The 13,781-nt window shown below is 46.0% G+C and overlaps 1 protein-coding gene across 2 annotated transcripts in view; it reads left to right on the plus strand.

Annotated features, from left to right (window-relative positions):
* NOP14 (NOP14 nucleolar protein) overlaps window positions 1-13,781 on the plus strand; it is a 166,661-nt gene that overhangs the window by 108,676 nt on the left and 44,204 nt on the right. For both annotated transcript variants that reach the window (XM_033950448.1, XM_033950440.1), the window contains one exon: window positions 5,434-5,519. In XM_033950448.1, the coding sequence (XP_033806339.1) occupies window positions 5,434-5,519 (86 nt within the window). The remainder of the gene's footprint in view (window positions 1-5,433; window positions 5,520-13,781) is intronic.

Consider the following 13,781-nt stretch of genomic DNA (forward strand, 5'->3'; position numbering starts at 1 on the left):
GAGGGGTGGGGGAGTGTGTTGGGGGGGGGGTATGTATGGGGATGTATGAATGGAGTCTCGAGAGCACCGGTTTTTTCTCATTTGCTGGTACATGCCATCTTTGGTGATTTGACAGGGGGGGGGGCCTGGCTGGGGGGCTCTTCCTCTTCTCTTATTTGATTGACATTTCTGCTCCTATTGTTCTTTGGTGGGGGGACCATGGTTAATTTAAAACTTTCCTCCCTTAATGTGGATGGGATCCATTCCCCGGTCAAACGAAAGAAAATACTCTCCTGGTTTCGCAGGGAACGTATTGATATTGCCTTCCTGCAAGAGACCCATCTTACATCTGTAGAACATGAGAAACTTAGGAGGGATTGGGTGGGGGAGGTATACTATTCTTCTTATAACACTCGTCAAAGGGGGGTAGCAGTCTTGGTCCATAAGCAACTCCCGTTTCAATTGCATAAGGTTATACAGGACAAAGAGGGCCGATATGTCCTAGTGCTGGGAGAGCTTTGGGGACGGCTTTATCTCCTTTGTAATGTTTACGCCCCTAACATCTATAATCACAGCTATTTTTCGGGGTTGATGTTGCGGCTGGTGCAGTACCCGGGTTACCATGTCCTTGTGGGGGGCAACTTTAACATCACGGTGGATCCCTCTCAAGATTGTGCCCCCGCCAAGCGCTTCCCTAAGGATCACATGGGTAAAGGAGTTAATTTTCTGACCACGCAGCTGGGGCTCTTAGATATTTGGCGCCTATTCCATCCTTCGGAACGTACTTATACGTTTTACTCCAATCCCCATAATCTTTATACACGTCTTGACTACTTCCTGCTCTCTCCTGCGCTGCTGCCCATGGTTAGTGCTGTAGAGATAGTGGAGGTTCCTCTTTCTGATCATTCTCCCGTGACACTATCCCTTCAAATTACTGCTGACTCTTCAACACGGACACGGCGTTTCCCGGGATACCTCTTTTTAAAGATCTTGCCTTTCGTAGATATCTTAGGGAAAAATGGCTGGATTACTGTAGCACCAATTCTGATCCTGATCTTGATCCGGGGCTCTTCTGGGAGGCATCCAAGGCAGTACTATGGGGCTTTGTTATCGCTTATGTCGCGGGGAAGAAAAAGAAACTGGAAGCGGAATTGCTACTGCTGTCGGGCGAGTTCCAGCAGTTGCGAAGGCGCCATCAGGGGACCTTGCAGGAGGCCGATCGTATACGCTTACGTACACTCCGACAGCAGATAGATGCGATCCTAACACAGCGAGTGGAGAGGGATTTGTACTTTCGTCGCTATAATCTCCACAGGTGGGGGGGGGGGAGAGCTGGACGGTTGTTAGCCCGCCTGGTCCGCCCTCATCGTAAGCGACAAGTCATCACTGCTATTACTGATATGCAGGGTCACACTCATACAACGGAAACACACATACATCAACAATTCGTGACGTATTATAAGGACCTGTATGCAGAGCGGCCCTCGACGGATACGGATAGGGACTGCTTTTTCAGTCATCCTTCCGAAACTCCTCCCGACCCAGATTCAAGCTCTGAATGCTCCCATTACTAGTCTTGAAGTGGAATTGGGTATAAAAGAGCTTAAATTGACTAAATCACCTGGGCCAGATGGTTATGGGCCGGAATACTATAAAATTTTGTCTGACGTTATATCTCACCCTCTGGCGGAGGCTTTTAATTCTTTGCACTCCCACAAGGGGGTGGACCACTATAATCTGGCACATGTTGTTCTGCTGCCCAAGCCGGGCAAGGACCCGTCTCAGGTGGGCTCTTATAGGCCCATATCACTTCTTAACCAAGATGCAAAATTGCTCGCAGCGTTACTTGCCAAACGTCTGAATGCATACCTTCACCTCCTTATCCATGAAGATCAGGTGGGATTCGTGCCTGGCAGATATGCCTCCATGAATCTCACGAGAGCTTTGATGGCCATTTACTCTCGCAGAGGAGGGGATAACCAGGCAGCTATTGTAGGCCTAGATATGGAGAAAGCGTTTGATAGCATCTCTTGGTCTTACCTTTTTTGGGTCATGGGGCAATATGGGCTGGAGGGCATGTTTTTGGACTGGGTGCGCAGTCTTTATTTTTTGCCCAAGGCTAAGCTTCTTATTAATGGACAACTTACTTCACCCTTCCCGCTTGAACGAGGTACTCGCCAGGGATGCCCCCTGTCCCCGCTACTATTTCTTCTGGCTATTGAACCACTGGCAATTAAACTTCGATCTCATCCTTTCATTCTTGGTATTAAAGTTGGAGCTAAGGAGAGCCGCATTAATCTTTTCGCAGACGATATTTTGTTATATTTAGACCACGCGCCCTTACACTTACCGGAGGTTCTCTCGCTGGTTCAAGACTTTGGCACAGTCTCAGGCCTTCGGGTTAATTGTGCCAAATCGGAACTCCTGCCTCTGGCTTCTCATAGACGTGAGCCCTGGCTTGATACATTACTGATTCCACCGGTTAGGAAGCCTATGCGCTATCTTGGCGTTTATTTGAGCACCCAATCTCATCTCCTTTACCAGTACAATGTTCTCCACCAAATTGAGACTATCCGTAATCTTTGTGAGAAATGGAAGGACTTGCCTCTTTCCCTTGGGGGCCGCGCGGCGTTATTCAAAATGGTGCTTCTCCCAAAACTTTTATATCCGCTTCAAACGATTCCGCTTTGGATTCTGAACAGAGATGTCCAAGTCTTTCGGTCTATTCTTCTTTCATTTTTATGGCGACACAAGCGGGCTCAAATCAGTTTTGATACCTTGTCCCTGGACTCTAGGCAAGGTGGTTTGAATCTCCCTGATATTCGCAGGTACAACGTTGCTTCCCTGCTGCGCTTTGTTCATGAGGGCATCTCTGGCCACTATAGGTACTCTCCTCCAGGTTGGATCCGTGAGTGGTGTGCTCCTCATTCCTTTGTCTCTTTATTGCATTTGTTTCCCCGGTCTTTTCCTGGGGGGGATCATCGATTCCTCTTTCTGAAACCGCTAAGACAGGCCTGGTGGTGGTGGCGGAAGGCACAGGGGCGAGCCCCACAGGCATCTCCTTTCTTGCCTCTGGTGGGTAATGTAGACTTCCTCCCGGGGATGGGTACCTCAGGGTTTCAACTGTGGGACTCCCGGGGCTGTGTCAGCTTGCGACATCTCTCCGACGAGGGAACAGGGACTTTCCCCACCTTTCCACAACTTCAGACTCGTTGGGACCTCCCGAACACGCATTTTTGGGCCTATTTGCAAGCCACACATTACTTTTTTTCCCTGACTCGGCAGTGGGGAGAGCATTGGACGATGGGGAAATTGGACTCTTACTTGGCCCTCTTACCTTCTCAGACAAACACATTGTCCACCTGGTATAGGCTCCTTAAAAATGCTCTCCCTCCCTCCTATCTGCCTAGGCTTGCGGCCCGGTGGTCGCGAGATTTGGCTCTTGACATTCCTGAGGCCCAATTTTTGGACCTTTTTACTAACCTTACTCAATTCACGGGATCAATGGACCTTAGGGAAATGCAATATAAGATCTTGCATTGGACTTACATCTCTAGGGCTCGGGGACATGCCATGGGTTTATGGGATGATGGCACTTGCTCTCATTGTCAGAGAGCGAGGGGCACACTACTGCACATGTTTTTGGAGTGTCCCCATGCGGCTTTATGGCTCCAGGTGCTCCCGTTTCTTGAGGGCCTCCTTGGCAGGACCATTCCCCGGTCTCATGGCCTCTTATTGTTGGGTGACATGGGGGAACTATCAGCTGCAGGCTTTACCGTACCATATCAGAAGTTTTTGTACACTGCACTCTTAGCGGTGAAAAAGCTGTTGCTTTTCCATTGGGTGGGGCCTGAGCCCGCTTCCTTCACTCAATGGCTTCACAAAATGCGGGAACTAGCTGCTTTTGAAATTCAAACCCATGCGGCCTCTACTGGACGTGATAGGGTCGTATACGTTTCCCTGTGGAGAGCATTTCAAATTGAGGCTGACTCACAGCCCCCATAGCCTTGCCTTAATTCGATCCCCTTTTGGGATATGAGCGGCCCCTTGACTGAGGCTTCTACTATGCACCCTGACCAGTGACTCTCGAGCTCGGTTGATTGTAGTATGTCTGTGGAGTGTTAGGTGGGTGGATGTTGGGGATGGTGTGGACTGATTGTGTGGGATAGTTTTGTATGTAGGATGGGTGGGTAATTGTAGGGTGTGGGGTTTCTACTATTGACAAAATTGTTTTTGCGGTCTTTCTTATCTTGAGGAGGGTGCTTTATGGGGCACCTCTTGCGACTCGTTTTGGCGAGACTCTTATTTTTCATCCCATCGCTTGGGTGTGCCTACATGTTGGCTGTTACGATAGCACCTCCTCTGCTTTGAGGCATTTGTATTTCTTATTGTTTTGCTTCGTTGCTATACCTGTACTGTGGTCCTATGCCGGACCACTGTTGTGTGTCTTTGACTGCTTTTTCAATAAAAATTATATTAAAAAAAAAAAAAAAGCATCTATTTCATATCCTCAGTGAGACCTCAGGAAGGAACCTAGTGATCAAAACATTATTAGAGGTGTTGTACAGCCATTTCTTGTATGACTGGATGAGCTATATTTATCTTTTTTTTTTAGTTGTTTAAATTCATGCAGAAATAAATGGTTAGATTGAACCTAATGACTTCATTAATGCATTTCCCTTTTTTAAACCTCTATACCAGGGGTGTCCAATGTCGGTCCTCGAGGGCCGCAGTCCAGTCAGATTTTCAGGATTTCCCCAATGAATATACATGAGGTCTATTTGCATGCACTGCTTTCATTGTATGCTAATAGATCTCATGCATATTCATTGGGGAAATCCTGAAAACCCGACTGGATTGCGGCCCTCGAGGACCGACATTGGACACCCCTGCTCTATAATATTTGAAAGAGGGTGAATATCTAATTATTCACTTCTAGAATTGGATACTTCTTAAATTTAGTAAAAATATTTTGGCACAAGTGTCAAACCTTAAAAAAGGAAGTCATATCGAGCATAGGAAAATAATAATAATTAACTAATAAAAATAGTATACATTTAATTTTCCCCACTACCAAATTTCCCCGCCCCGCCCCACCCGGCTACTTTTTCATGGCACCCGGCTGGAAAAAATTTCTGGGGAGAACACTGCAAGGGATCTGCTGCACGGGGATGGGAGGGAGGGGAGGGGAGGAAAGATGCTGCACATGTGGGGGAGAGAAAGGAAATATTTAGAATTGGGGAGAAGGAGAGGAAGGGAGACATGATCTTGTACATACCCCAAAAATAAGACATAGTGCGTTTTTTGGGCCCAAAATTAATATAAGACACTGTCTTATTTTCGGGGAAACACAGTATGTCTCTGCTATCTTAGGTGACTATGTAGTTTGCCTTATGTTTAAGTCAGCCACGATGGTGCCTGAATGATGATGATTTTTTTAAATCAATATTACAGAAATTGTTCGGTTTCCTGTTGGAGTATATTGGAGAGCTAGCAACCAGGAATCCACCAGAGCTCAAAACAGTGGACAAATTGGTCCTGTAAGTAAAATAGTTTGATGGTGAAAAGAACCTTCTTTTGTACAGGGAAGCAAGGAAACTGACACAGGAGTGTTGGTCTGATTTCTAATAGAAGAATCATACTTCCATGTAGTTACTGTAGTCCTATACACCTAAAGTGTGTAAAGAAGATCTGAAGTCAGGAATTGTATATTACTCCAGCTGCAACCCTAAACACTACTGATATATGGAATGGGTCATTATGGTCTTTACTGTACTGTGTTAGTGTATGTTTTTTTAATTGAATATTTATTTGATTTCAAAAGAGTAACCTAAAATTAGTAACAATTCTAAGGTACCATACCATAACTGACAGCACATAGTCCTCTCTGAGATCAAACACCTTCCTCCCCCATAATGTGTTGTTTTTTTTACTCATTATATAACTGTGACATCCAGCAATGTTAACTCATAGCATGCCATATTCTCTTGCTTCGGCTTTACTGTGTTCTATGTTGTTAACATCTCCTTATATTGACAAAATCATCCCACCTCTTTGTGGTGTTTGCCAAACTGTGGGAAGATGGTAGAACTAGAGGACATGAATTTAGATTGAAGGGAGGCTGACTCAGGGATAATGTTAGGGAGTACTTTATCACAGAGAAGGGTGTTAGATCCCCAGAATGCTCTCCTGGTGGAGGAAGTGGAGACAAAAACAGTGACTGAGTTAAAAAAATATGTGGGTAGATACAAAGAATCCCTAAATAGGAGGAGGATAGTATTGAAACATAACTTGACATATCAACAACTATACTGTTAACTTCATTTATGATGCACAGGAGTGGTGCTTAAATGGCAGCTCCAGCAGTGGGGAAGTAAAGCCAATTGTGGATAAACTTCTACAGTCTGAGGTCCCTTAATATGGCAAGACAGATCAGGATGTGCTGGAGTTATCTTTGACAGCAGCCCCAGCAGTGGGGGAGTGTAGCCCATGCTAGATGGACTTCTATGGTTGCAATGGGGAAGATAGGTCAGGAGGGGTTGGAGTAGGTTTTGACAGTACCTTAGTTGCTGGAGAAGTAGAGCCAGTGCAGGGCAGATTTTTTTTTTATGGACTGAGCCCTGAAAATGACGAGGCTGGATCAAGAGCAAGCATTGTCTAAGTACAGGTCTTGAATATCTTGGGGGAAGGGAAGACATCTTATAGTGGAACTTAGCAAGTAAAATGTAGTAATATATACTGGATTGTTGGTTCAACATTGCCTTGATAATGAATGTGACTGGTGGATAGTTTGGATGGACAGCGCAGGTCTTTATCTGCCATCATTTACCATGTTACAATGTTAATTCGTAAGGTATTTTGGAGGCTATAGTAATTAATTACATAAGTTGGGTTTATTTGCGCAATTTAAAATAATTGTGTAGTCCAATATACTTAACTGGATTATTGTAACATTCTGAGGGAGGGGGGTTTAATAACTTATTTGGTATTTACTACACCACCTGTAGTGGATACATTCAAAGCAGATTCCAATCCAAAAACATATTTGAAACATTGAAAGAAACTCCTTAGCTAGTTGGGACAGGACAGAGAAGGATAAAAAGGAAAGGGTAAAGGGTCATGGATTTGAGATTTCCTTTCTGTGGTACAACCAAAGTGGTTTACACATATTTTATACGTGACTTTCTCTGTCCCTAGTGGACTCAGACTGAGGTCCCCTTTTACAAATCCGCAGTAGCTATTCTCCTGCAGCAAATGCACTAAAGGCCATTCAGTTCCTACGGGTTTCGCTGTATTTGCTGCAGGAAATTCACTACTGCGGCTTTGTTAAAAGGAGCCCTAAGTTACTAAGGAAAGAATTTAAAAACAAAATATCAAATCTGGCAGATTCATTTGAAAGTTTTGAAGGCACGTTTGCTGCATTTCATTGCAAGGGAGAATCATTTAATACCTAATCTAATCTGCTTCTTAACTGCAGAGTGTAAATTCTTGACTTAGTATTAGTGTACCTCCAGCTCCAAAAATTAAGCCCTAATCTCAGGAATTTATAGTGTGATAAAGCCCTTGACCACTGGGATAATAGTGGAGGACTGTTTAGCCCAGTGGTCTCAAATTCACAACCCGGGGGCCACATGCAGCCCACCAGGTACTATTTTTAGGCTCTTGGTATGTTTATCATAATCACAAAAGTAAAATAAAACTATTTCTTGATTATATGTCTCTTTAGCTATAAATTACAATATTATTATTAAGACTTAGCCAAAAGGAAAGATTTATAAACTATAAAGTTTTACCTCATGCAAAATTTTCATTGCTTTAATAAGACATTAACTATTTTTTCTGAGGCCCTTCAAGTACCTACAAATCAAAAAAGTGGCCCTGCAAAGGGTTTGAGTTTGAGACCACTGGTTTAGACCAAATGATTCTTATAACTGCTGATTCAGAGATTAACAACTACAGAATATTTTTTCATGTTAATGGGATATGCATATTTAAAAATAATGTTCAAAACTCAATCCTGTATTACATCCCTCAAGAACATATGAAAGATTTTTTTTATCAAAAGTTTCAGAGGTACTATTAAACATTCAAACACAATAACATTCAAAAGAACAATCCATCCATAGGGCTCAACACTTAACTGTATCAAACTCGGGTTGTGGTTTAACAGAAGCTCTGTTTCAAAATTATCTTCATTAGGAGCAGTCCCCTAACATTCTTATATGCTGTCCATTATGTATTCCAACTTGGCATCTTCCAGAAATTAGCACCAGTTGTGAACCTGGACAACATCATACCATAGGTCTAAAAAAGAAGCGCCATTATGTAATAACAGACACAACTTTGTCCATTCAATCAAATAACAGTAGACCACTGAATATCATTCAAACCATATGGTTTGGTGGATTGTAAAGTAAAAATCCATTATCCCAGGACAAGCAGGCAGCATATTCTCTACATGTGAGTGATGTCACTGACGTAGCCCCCTAGCAGACGTTTTCGCAAGCAGACTTGCTTGAAGACCTTCAAGCTTGCGATTGGCATGCGCGTGTGCCCCTCCCGCCCTGCCTAGGGCATGCGTCTCCTCAGCGTGTCCTCAGTTCTCCGCGGAGCGAGAAGCACTGCTCCCTTGCTTCGCGCGATCTCGTTGTCCCTTTTGCACCGCGGCTTATTTGGTTAGCTTCTGTTGAGTTGCCGTGCTCATGTCTTTATTTTCATTTTTTTCAGTTTGTATATTTTTGACCGGGTTCCCAGTCTTCCTCTGGCTGTCTGGCCTTGCGGAGCCACGGCCCTCCTTTTTCTTATGTCCCGGCCTCGTTCCGAATTTAAAAAACTGTACTAAGTACAACCGGGTTATCTCCATCACCAATCCTCATCGTTGGTGTGTGGAGTGTCTGGATGCAGAGCCCCACACTGAGTCGTGTCCCCGTTGTGCGACTTTACAACCGCGGGCTCTTCGTCGACGAGTGGCCAAGATTCTCCAACTCTTTGGCCCCATGGATCCTGCGGGACTGGCCTCAAGTTCGGCCTTGATGCTCTCGAAGTTCCTGTCGGCCTCTAAGGCTCCGGCCTCGGCCCCTCTTGCTACTCCGGCCTCGGGTAAGTCTCCTCTTCCCTCCTCAGGTATGCCAGCGAAGAAGCCTACCTCGGAGTCTCATGTCAGTGCCGCCTCGTCGGCATCTTCGAGTCATCAATCTAAGCATGCTTCCTCATATAGGGAATACTCTTCCTCGAGGTCACCACCGAAGAAGTGCACTGCTGCACCTCCAACCCTCCTACCTTTGATCTCGGTGCCTATGTTCGAGGACATGCTTAAGGCTATTATTACCACACAGTTTTCCTTGGTGGTAAGCCAACTAGTCCTGACTTCGATGCCTTTGACCTCGGTCTCAACCCAGTCGTGGTCTGACCAGCCTGAGCGTCCCCTCGTCTCTCGAGGCCTCACCCGTAAGACTCGTCGGATTCCTTCGAGCGAGTCATCCTCCCGTGAGTTGCCGGTGCCTTTTTGGGGGTCCAGGCCAGGGACCAGTTTTTCCCCCTCTACTGCGGCAGGGCTCGCCTCTTCTAAACAGCCCGGGTCTTCCCCGCCCTGTCGGGGCAGGTCTCCAACCTCGAGACCACCCAGAAACACGCTTGTCCTAGAATTGGACTCTAGTGTATGTTCCCCATTGAGGCGATTGCCAGCTTCTAAAGGGCCTGCTTCGAAGCCAGTGGGGGATTTTTCCTATACCCCGTCTTCTCCGAGGCTTCCCCAGCGATTTCCTCGGACCCCGGGGTCTTCCCCGGTCCATCTGGCACGGGACCGTTCCTCGACGCCCCCTACACGCCTTAGTCGAACCGCTTCAATCTCCCGTTCACGGGACTCTGAGGCTCTGGCTTACTACTCCAGGAAAGTTTCTCCCTCTTTCTCAGCCGCACCCTGATCTCGATCAGAGTCTCCCCCCCCCACCCCCGGAGGATAATTCTTCTTCTCGTACATCCTCCTTTTCTCGTTTCATCTCTGACATGGGCAGAGCTCTGCACTTGGATCTTCAGTCCGACTCCCGCTTTATCCAGGAATACTTGGCGGAAATGGGAGTTGACAATGTGCCTCATGAGGCGCTTCGCCTTCCGTTACATCAGGTTCTCTGGCAGACATTTCTCCGGAACCTAGAGACACCTTATGAGTTCACGGCTATTCCCTCCAAGTTGGAATCCCATTACCGGACTATTCCGGTGAAAGGGTTTGAGAGTGCTCAGCTTTCCCACCAATCCTTGATAGTTGAGTCTTCCTTGAAGTCTACCTCCTTGAAGGTTTACACTGCCATCCCCCCAGGCAGGGAGGGATGTACGATGGACAAATTTGGTCGCTACCTTTATCAGAATTTGATGATGGCGAATCGTGTCCTTAACTGCAATTTCATCTTCACGTCCAACCTCCGGTTCTGTATAGATGCCCTCCGCTCGTTCCAGGAGGTCGTACCTGAGACTCGGCGTCAGGAGTTTCGTCTCCTCGAGGAGACCCTCTCCCAGCTCCGCCTGTATATGTTTCAGGCCTCTTACGACGCCTTTGAATTGTCATTGAGAGTTACAGCCTTTGCGATCGCCATGCGTTGCCTCGCTTGGCTCCAGATTGTGGATATGGATCCGAATCTACAGGATCGACTTGCCAATCTCCCTTGAGTGGGTCATGAGCTCTTCGATGATTCCATCGAGGCGGCCATGAAGCGCCTCTCGGACCACGAGCAGTCCTTTGTGTCTCTGGTGAAACTTAAACCTAAGGCCCCTCCGGCTCGACAATATAAAATTCCTCTCCGGAGGTATCCATAAAAATCCACTCCTGATTTCTCTAGGCCTCCTTCGAAACAGCCACTGAAGCAGCAGCATCGTCAACCTAAGACCCAGCCGCCGGCCCCGGCGAAGCTCGGGCCGTCCTTTTGACAATTCCAGTCCGAGCCTTCGGGCTCCCTTCCTCCTGGAGCCTTCCCCCTTCCCCATCGGGGGTTGTCTCCGTTATTTCTATATCCAGTGGGAAAGTCTTACCACCGTAAGTTGGGCACTGTCTATCATCTGGGAGGGGAACTCCCTCCACTTCAGTCACGTACCCCCGGACCTGCCTCCAAGAAAGTTTCCTTCTGCTCAGTCTCAGCTTCCTCTCCTTCTGCAGGAAGTTCGGACCTTTTGCCTTCGGGCGGTCGAGGAAGTTCCCACAGAACAGTGGAACTCCGGATTTTATTCCCGGTACTTTCTGGTACCCAAGAAAATGGGAGATCTGCGTCTGATCCTGGACCTCTGTGCTCTGAACAAGTTTCTGGTCCGGGAACGATTCAGAATGCTCACTCTTCCCACGTTGCATCCCCTCTTGGATGAGAGGGACTGCTGTGCTCACTGGACCTCAAGGAGGCTTACACGCACATTCTGATACACCTGGCCTCTCGCCGGTATTTGAGATTCCGGGTGGGGGATCTCCATCTCCAGTATCGTGTTCTTCCCTTCGGCCTGAAGGCCTCTCTGTATACAGTGGTACCTTGGATTACGAGCATAATCCGTTCCAGGAGCATGCTCGTAATCAAAAATGCTCGTTTATCAAAGCGAGTTTCCCCATAGGAAATAATGGAAACTTGCTTTGATGCGTTTCCCCCCGCCCCCCGAGAACCGGCACTGGTCCCCTCGAAGGCCCCCCCCCCCCCGCGATCCGGCACCCCCCGCCTCGAACCGGCACCCCCCCGCCACGATCCGACCCCCCCCCCCGACTCAATTGGGCACCCCCCCAACACGATCCGACATCCCCCCTGACACAATTGGGCACCCCCCCGCCGCTTCTTACCCTCATCTGGGCACTCTTGAAAATCGGCCTCTTCCTCTGCTGGGCCTTGAGCATCTGAGCATGCTCAAGGCCTGCGAGTTCACGTTCACGCGGGGGGAACTAATCTGCAAACTACTTATTAAGAATGTTCCAACACCCCCTTAATAAGCAGTTTGCAGATTAGTTCCCCCCACGGGTTGTGTTTGGTTTGCCCCTGGGAATGTGTCCGCACTGGTTGCTGACTCCGCCCAGAGGCGGCCGGGACACCCACGCAGGGAGGTATTTAGGTGAAGCTTTAGCACGCCGCGGCCATTTTAAAATTAGGAGTGGTTGCGTTGTGGGTAACCAATTTAAACTTAGAAGTAAGCACTCTATTTGAAATGAACATTTTTGGTGTGGGTAATAGTTTTAACAGTAGTATTAATTATGGAAGAGAGTGAAAAGAAGATGAAAGCAGAAACCAGAGACGACAAAAGGTAGAAAAAAATAATTTTATTTCTATCTTGGTGATTAGAATATATCAGATTTAAAATATGTATCCTACTAGAGCTGATGTTAGACATAACTGGGGAGTGCAAAGCCCAGGCAGTGCATCTTTAGCTTCCAGCTGGCTTAGGGCTCTCTCTGACCAGGAGGCAGTTGCCCTAGTTCCACTCCCCTAACACCATTCCTGCCATGTGTGACTGTGGTATTCTGTTAGCATGATATTTGTGTAGCATTCTGTAATAATTTGACTTATTCAGTTTTCTTGATAGTAGAGGGGATATATGTGAAGAGGAGGGGAGACGGGGGTTTTGTTGATCCTTGCCCTGTATTATTTATATTTATAAAATGACAATTGTACAGAATATTGTTTCTTTTTATACTTTAATAAAATATGTTCAATATAAAATCATAACTATTTGAGGCTTGTGCGGATGGGATCAGATGGTTAATGGGACCGAGCTCGCGGGGATGGGGCTTTTAAAAATTTCAGTCTTATTAGTTTGCCGGTCCACGAAATAATTATTTTATTTCCGCCGGTCCATAGGTGTAAAAAGGTTGAAGAACACTGGTATAGAGGAAACCAAATAATCAGCTAGAATTTTTTTCTTCTTGAGAACATCACACAGGACCTTCTTTAAACACTTCGTGAAGTTATAAAACATGCCAATGTTTATAAATGATCTCAAGCTTTCTGAACTCCTTTAAGTGGATTTTAACAAGCAATGAATTGTTGACCCAATATATCCGCTTGCTTTTTTACATCTCTTATATTGACTCAATGTATGCATCCTACAACTGGATATATACAGTATATCATCTTTTGGTTGTGATTCTAAGTTTGTAATATATGACTTTATTTGGCTTAATATAGCCAACATACCATTTTTTTTACAATCAGACCTGTGAAATTGCGGATCTCTAAACATCGTAAATGTATAAATAACAGCTGACGGAGGCTCATTGCCTTGAGTCTAGACATCAGTTTGCCGAGCTTTTATAGTTCACTATTGAACAGAGTTCATTATCATATGAAGGGGATAAGAGGGCACATCTCATGATTAGGGAACGATATTGGGTTTGTACTTTACAAGCTACAAAATTATATCTTTTTTTAGAGCTTTGGTATGATGTTGCCCAGGTTCACGATTGATGTTATAGGCTTCTAGAGGATGTCAAGTAGAGAATGACACGGTGACAAAATTCATCACCGTTCCCGTCCCCGCGGATAACCGCGGAAGATAATCCCATGTCATTTTCTAGTCTCTATTTCAACCTCGGTCCTTCTACACCAGCATTCTTCAAAGCAAAGCTTGTGGGTCAGTGGTTGTGCCCAATTATACACCGATTCTTTCCTCTCTCCTTAAAGAATGGCATGAAGATGGTTTCCCGCGGTTATCCGCGGGGACGGGAACGGTGATGAATTTTGTCACCGTGTCATTCTCTAATGTCAAGTTGAAATATATAATGTGCTGCATATAAGATTTGGGGGAGACTGCACCTGATGAAAATAGTTTTGAAATGGAGCTTCTGT

Source organism: Geotrypetes seraphini, chromosome 1 (assembly GCF_902459505.1).
Source record: "Geotrypetes seraphini chromosome 1, aGeoSer1.1, whole genome shotgun sequence".
NCBI classification, from domain to species: Eukaryota; Metazoa; Chordata; class Amphibia; order Gymnophiona; family Dermophiidae; genus Geotrypetes; species Geotrypetes seraphini.